This window comes from Vigna unguiculata, chromosome 7, assembly GCF_004118075.2.
Source record: "Vigna unguiculata cultivar IT97K-499-35 chromosome 7, ASM411807v1, whole genome shotgun sequence".
NCBI lineage: Eukaryota > Viridiplantae > Streptophyta > Magnoliopsida > Fabales > Fabaceae > Vigna > Vigna unguiculata.
In genome coordinates this window covers 31,693,262-31,700,841 of record NC_040285.1, presented here as the reverse complement: position 1 = coordinate 31,700,841, position 7,580 = coordinate 31,693,262, and the positions used below count along the sequence as shown (strand labels likewise).

At 28.9% G+C, this 7,580-nt stretch overlaps 1 protein-coding gene across 4 annotated transcripts; it reads right to left on the bottom strand.

The window, feature by feature from the left end:
• Nucleotides 1-545: 545 nt before the first annotated feature.
• On the bottom strand, nt 546-3,776 carry LOC114190097 (transcription factor bHLH111). Of its 4 annotated transcripts, none has more exons than XR_003605767.1 (7): nt 3,340-3,776; nt 2,146-2,848; nt 1,915-2,043; nt 1,737-1,802; nt 1,539-1,600; nt 969-1,007; nt 546-877 (listed from the first exon to the last, which is right to left on the bottom strand). XR_003605767.1 is itself a non-coding variant. In XM_028078865.1 (7 exons), the coding sequence occupies exons 1-7, from the start codon at nt 3,648-3,650 to the stop codon at nt 713-715; spliced, it is 1,479 nt and encodes a 492-aa protein (XP_027934666.1). In that variant the 5' UTR covers nt 3,651-3,775; the 3' UTR covers nt 546-712. The 4 variants fall into 4 exon arrangements, 2 of the variants coding, with proteins under 2 accessions (XP_027934666.1, XP_027934665.1); XR_003605766.1 differs by having other exon boundaries at nt 1,737-1,808; nt 3,340-3,775; XM_028078865.1 differs by having other exon boundaries at nt 1,539-1,604; nt 3,340-3,775.
• Nucleotides 3,777-7,580: the final 3,804 nt, after the last annotated feature.

Sequence of the window (7,580 nt, the reverse complement as noted above, 5' to 3'; positions counted from 1 at the left end):
TAATAACGATATATTTTTTAGCATGCTTGTTTGGGTTAATCATATGTGACTCCCATTAAAACTTACGTGGAGTTTATTGATCCAACAGGAAAGTTTATCCTATATATAATGAAGACTTCGTTAAAGCAAATGTGATAAGGTTTATTAGTATTTTTCATATAACATATAAAAGAATGTCACTAACGTGCCTTAGTTTTCAACATATGCCATTCACCAATAACACTTTTCCCCCTTGTTATCTTGTGAACAAAATATCTCTACATCCAAAACTATAAGATTAATATTTGAAAAAGTAAAATATCAACCAATAAAGGATCAAAACATGTTTGTGTCAACTTGAAAATAACTTTCTTTTATATACGAAATTATGTAAAGTTAGCACTTACTACATAAACCGTATTTTAGTACCACATAAACCTTATAACATAAAACAAAGTCTTTTAACAAATAAAATATGTTAATGTCAGAATTATTTATCGTCAATTTATTTTTTTTCATTCAAGAATCAAATTGCTGATGTATATAATATGCATATCTTTTGAAGATTATCCAAAATCTGTTTAATCATATAACTCATGCATTACAACAATAAAGAAAAAAAAAAGAGTTACGTTTAACCATATATATACTTTATTCACTGGACCTTATAATTTATGATTTTCCAAACGTACGTACTAGATTCATATACTATGTCTTATATATGACACATTTTTCACCTATACAAACATCCTCTGTATGCTGGTGTCCAGTAATCTGGTCCACTGCTCTCTCTGTAAACTAGAGGAGTACATGAAGTAGGAACTAAACAAAGACCTCTGCTCCGAAGATCTACCTTTGTATCGTCCTTATCTTTTCTATCCAAGCTTCCCCATGGATCCTTCAAATCCATGAAAACCAATGACAATAGGGTTAATTATTGTTGCCACCGAAAGTTTGGAAGACTTAAGAGAAATGGTGAACTTTCTTACCTTGTGACAGTTAGCCTTCAAGTAAGGGTTGCTCAGTAGCTGCAAGTTATGCATGAACGAAACAGTAAATTAAGCTAAAGAAATTGAAAAACAAGAAATTTAAACATTGCATATATTAAGGATAAATGTAAAATTCGTTAAAGTTATTGTCTTATAACTCACTGAAATCGGCATAATATTATTTTGGATGGTTTGCATGTTGGTTTAAAATCATACTATATATTGTTGTTATTGTAACTAAAAAGAAAATGGTGTTTAAAATTGCATCTTTGTTCCACGTTATATGTTGGGGATGGGCAGTCATAAAGAAATAATTTCTTTTTTGGGTGATCTTTAATTTACTTCAAGTCTGTTCACAGTGCATGATTGATGTGGGATCGACAAAATGTGCAATCTTTCAACGTAACATTCCTTTATTCATTTTATTAAGGGATTAGTTCAAGAAGTCTAGTTTCGTTGGCATTAAAAATGATAAGAAGAAGAAGAAGAAAGAAAGCAACAACAACAATTATAGTGTATTATATAGCCGCATAATGCAATGGAAAGAAAGTTTTGCATAATGATCCCCACCTGGACTTGTTCTTGAAGAAACTTTATGTAGCCTATTGCTTCAAACAGCACAGATGCAGTATCTGTCTGAAATTCAACAAAAAAAATGATCATTATTATGAAGTAGGTAGTGAGAAAAGTAGAGCACTGTTGATTATATATATTCATAAAGAAGAGGAAACGAAAAAAGGAGAGTGTTAGTGCAAAATGTGTAGTAACCTTTCCAAATGGAGACACAATTTGCTGAAGGGCTGTGATTTTGTCCCCTAGCTTGACTTTGGGTGCCTGCACCTTTTAAACAATGAATAGAAGTTTCTTAACAGTGCACAAAAGGAGGTTCTCCACTTTCTGCTTTTCTTTACAGTCATAAGTTCATCTTGGGCATTTTATATGTTACCTTTGAAGAAGAAGCTGTTGATGTATCTTGCTTAGGCTTTTTTAACATTGCATCTGAAGATTCTTCCGATCTTTTCTTCTTTACTTCACGTGTTGTACCCTCCCCTTTTCCATTAATATTACTTCTTATCTGCATCGCATCATAATATTATTATACATATTTCATAAACAAAATTGTGCTAAATATCAGTACGAGAAACCATATATAATAATTGGTTTATAATAACCTCACCGGTGATGGTGCTTGAAGACCCTGCTTCTTTGGTTCAGATACGTTCAGGTACTTCATGCCAGGCTTCTGAGCATGGATTCCAATAACTGGCCTTCCAAATCGACTATTAAAGGATATAACATCTGAGAAATTTCTTGTGCATGGAGGAAGATTGGGCATCCCATGGTAGAGTTTGCAACTATCACCCACTGAAAAGCCATTAAATCCATTTTGATACCCATTTGCATTTAACGATCCTTGCACTTCACTTGCATGAAACTCTTGCTTGATCTTCATGTCATGATCATAAGATGGGAACACTCCAGGATTTCTATTTGCTACTCCTCCAAGAGATTCTCCAAAAGGTTGCTTGAAGTGATCGGATTGTGGGAAATGATCCATGGAAGAATTATTCAAGGACATGTTGTTTGTTTGTGGATCAAAGTGGCTATTTACTTCCGGGTCTGGCGGGGCAATAGAGCAAGTGCTTACAAGATTAGATAACTTGGTCAACCTTTCATTATTCTCCATCATCGCCTCACTGAACCCATTTAAATGCTTCTCCAAGCTGTTTAATGAAGTTGAACCACTATATTCCCAACTGCTATGATCAAGTTTCTTCAAGTAGTCACACACTGGTTGAAACATAGTGCTTGTCATGCTTTTTGATGACAGTGCACCCAGAAAGTTCTCTCCAATTTCTTGGCCGTTAGATCCAACACCTCTATATTTATGTGACAAAAAAGTTAGTTGTAGGTAAACTAAATGAAAAATACACCAAACTAATCTTACTATGTATGAACAAACACAATATCCATTAACTCAACTGTATAAAGATTTCAAAGATAATACCTTATAGTGTTTAAGAGTGGTTTTATTGGCGTGGGAAATAAGAGATCATAGTTTTGTAGTATGAACACAGAAACGAATTAGTTGACTGGAGTAGCGCACATAACTGTTAGATATAGTGGAAACAAAAGCCTAGGAGAACGTGTACGACTAGTGAAACTCATAGTACTTTAACCCTATTATTATTTACAACCTATATATGCACCTTAAACTTCACCCATTTACCATCCCTGAAGATTATTCTCTTATCTCTGATTGCAACTATGTATGAATACAAATTAATCAACATCGAACATACTTATTCTAGATAATCTTAATCATACAGCTATATTTATTAATCTTTATTGTAAAAGCATATAAACTTACGATAGAACATGGGTCCAAAGTTGATTATCCGAAGCATGTTCTCCCATGAAGTCGTTGTTGGAGGAAGGGGCAGGAGGGTCAATGAGTCTGCGAGAGGACTCAACAGTGAGGGTTGAATGGTTGGAAGCATTAGTGAAAGATGTAGAAACAGATATATCTTCCTCACAAGAAGAGGAAGAATTAGGGTTAGGTTGGTTGTTCCATGTGGTATTAGTATCGTTCCAGGAAGAAATAGAATTTGGCTGGAGATACCACCAGTTTAATGGGGTGACGGAGGTTGCAACTGTGTTTCCAGCACTTTCTTCAGTCATCTCTCTATAATATCTCTCAAAATTTGGCTTCTTAGTCTCCCTTTTATTGGTTGAATAATGGAGCTAGCTAGGGTTGGATATATAACTCTCTTTGTTTCTTTGCTGTTGTGGTGGGGATTCTATGGAGGGGATTGCTCCAATTTCAGTGACGTATAAATTTGTAGGTTATATCAATAATAGGGGAGACAATAAAATATGCAACCTGAGTTTTTCCACTAACGTTCGTGGGCAATTATTATAAAAGGTGATGGGCCAGCACGAGTTTGGCTAAATGTTGCTAATGTTGCCGAGCATGGTATTTGGTGTTGCTAGTTTTGTTACCACTTAGGTTATTACACATTCATTGTTTTATACTATTTTCATTTTAGATAATTATAAATATAATTACATCACACACACTCTGTGATATCCATTTTTTTTATATATAATAATTGATTTTTAATAAACTGATTTAAAAAATAACAATTTTGTAATAGTGACCACTCATTCCGTGGGGATAAATAATTTTCTCTAGATATCGTAAAAGGTGAATAAAAATTAACGTTGTGAGTGATAAAAACTACGAAAAAGCATAAAGTAATTTCGCGTGAAGTTAATTATGTAACTATACTGTTCCTCGTGAAATTTTTTTATCATGTAATAAAATACCTTAAAGGATGAGATCTAGCAGTTCTAAACGAACTGCATGTATCCTAAAAATAGTGTAATTTATTGATGTGGGGTAGAAATTGGATAGAGATGAGCCTCTTTTGACATGATTTTGACCTAGTACTATTTTTACAATTTCAGGAAACTTGCATTTGAAGCTTTTTGAAAGAAGTTATGTCATCTTTATTAGGTTTACAAGTGTTGTGTAAAAATTAGACGAGTTTTTTAAAAGCTAAAATATCTAATAATTTAACTTAAACTAAAATTTCTTTTATGTTCGGGTTCAATTTAAGTATTCACTAATTATTATTAAATTTAGTTAAAGCAATTCTTTGTTTTTAAACTTCTAAAAGAATATAATTTGATAAACAATACAACCATATAATATAATAATAATATAAATAAATAAATAGATAATTAATTTCATAAAATTATTATTTAATCATAATTTTAAATAGTGTTACGAGCTTAATTAATTGTAAATTAATAGGGCTAGGAGGGGAAGGAAGAGGTTTTAGCTTTTTGATTAGTTAGAATGATAGAGTCCGCACACTATTTTTGGAGTCGCGCGCTGAATTTATTTTCCATATGCGTTTGACTAAATTGAGGTTGTAGGACCCACCATGTAGCAAATGGACATGTTGATAGAGATGCTAATATATAGATAGGACCAAATTCTAAAACTAGTCACTAAAATTAAAGTTAAAACTAATTTTAGTTGGACCCCTTTAATCCATAGTTAAAAAAATAATTAAAGTTGATATTATTTTATTAAAATATATAATATACTTCCGTTATAAATTTATAAAATTACCGTACTTAATAGAAAAAAATATTAAAATGATTTATTTTTCTTCGATAAATGACTTACACCGTTTTTTTTTAGAAGAATTTAATATTCACAAGGAATGAGAAAAGAGGATTAGCATCTCATTTACCTTGTTCTTTTGGGCGTGACAGGTGATGTTGAGCAATGATCGGAAGATTAATTTTAAATGCAATCACATTCTACATGGTGAAACTAAAGGATGATGCACTCCAAATTATAAAATTACCTCTCATATTTTAATTTTTATGCACGTGATTTATTCATTTATCTTTATTATGAAAATAATATAATAAAAATTAATAACACATATAAAAATTTATTATGGTTATTATAAAAATTTATTACTTCTAAAATTACTATTAAAAATAAAATAAAATTTTCATGTAAATAAACTATTTGTCACCTTAACAGATATTGAAATACTCGCGAATATAAACTATTTGTTACGAATTTTATCTACAGATATTCACAAACACAGATATTTTTGTCATTTCTAATTCTTAATTAGATAGATATCAATGAATATAAAAAGCACATTGTTGTTTATTTCATCTGCAAATCAATATTTACTTTAATGTTATTAGTTAATTATGATCAAACCAATTATATTCATAAATCGGATTTTCTCAAATTACACTTACATCCTATTTGTTTTTCACAGTTACCTTTTATTGAGGAGTGTATGTATAATGTTTTTAAGATTTAAGGAGTGCATGTGCAATATAAAAAAAATAAGACAATGTAATGCTTTCAAACAAGGGGAAGATTTATGTTATTTCTTTTAAAAATATTGGAATGTCAGTATAATTTGAAAAAGTCTCACAAAAATATATAATTTACCCTAAATTTAATTATAAAATTAAATACTTTATTTAAGCTGGAAGGAAAGTATTAATAAGTAAATTTACGTTTAGCTCACTTATTAGATCTAACAAATTTTATTAATAAACAAGTTTAACTTAATTTGGTTTTATAAAATCCACTTGCAAAATAAAAATTGACCAATTATTTAGATTAAATTATGTTTTATTTGTAGTACACATTAAAATATATTATTATTCAAAAGTAAATATAAGTCTAATTTATGTAAAACTAATACGAAAGAATGATTAAGGACATTATACTATATTGTATAGAAGAAAGTAAATTTGAAGACTCAAAGCACAGAGCATATGTAAAGTAGTTGTCATAATAAATTGTTGTCAATTATATGAAATTATAGTATCAAACATTATGCAACAATTATAAATTGATTGACAAATAGATCATATCTATGAAAATAATCGACCATGTAAATACCTCATCTTATCCCTCATATCACATATTTATAAAATTTCCAAACAATTTATTGATTGAAAAAAAAAAATACATCAACTATGGCATTATATAATTCAAACATTATCCCTTATCTTTTATATATGTATATACTATTTATATTGATCAATGAGAAAAATTTTATATTCTCCTCTTATATTTTATCTTAAAGAATATTATAATATATCTTATTATTTATTCTTGAGGTATTATTAGTTTCAAACTAAGTTCCCTTATATGTCTAATTTGCATTTTGAAAAGCTATGTTAAAATTAATTAAAAATAGTGATGAAATTATAATGTATAATGTACATATCTGCCCAAAAAAAAAATGATTATATTCAAAACCAAATGAGCATGAGATGCAAGTGTGAAATCTATATGAAATGACCCAAAATGGTTTTTGAAACTGGACTAACTTATTTCAAATCAACTTAATATTTTTAATAAGAACATTCAACTGCTCACTTTGAAGTTCAGATTAAACTTTATCTTACCTCCACATTTTATACTATCATCTTGCTTAAAGATAATCCATCACTACTAATAATCACCTTGCTCGTAATACCATAAGCATTTATGATTAAAATTTTCCGATGCTTTTCAGGAGGGTTATTTTCATACTCCATATATTTTCTAGATTAAAATTTTATTATGATATAATAATTAAAATATGTTTTGTTAATTTATTTTTTTATAAAATTAAAATTAATTAAGTATAAATATTTGTACAAAATTAAGTACTAATATTTATATTAAAATTTAGTGATAAAAGAAATTATTAACAAAACATGGGTTAATAATATACAATAAAATAGTATGTTAAGAAGTCATTTTTAAAAAAATATCCATATAACATTTATACAAATAACAAATTTGGTCTCAAATTGAAAAGAAATAACATTGTTCTATTTTGAAAAAAAAAGTAATGATTAACAAAACAAGAGTTAATAATATACAATAATGTAATATGTTCAAAAGACATTTTTAATAAAACAAAATATCAGTATAACATTTATACAAATAATAAAAATAATAAATTTGGTCTCAAATTGGAGAGAGACAATATTGCTCTATTTTGAAAAAAAATGGAATAAAATTGAATCAAAGAAACATAAGTAGGGACTAAATTGAGTCAA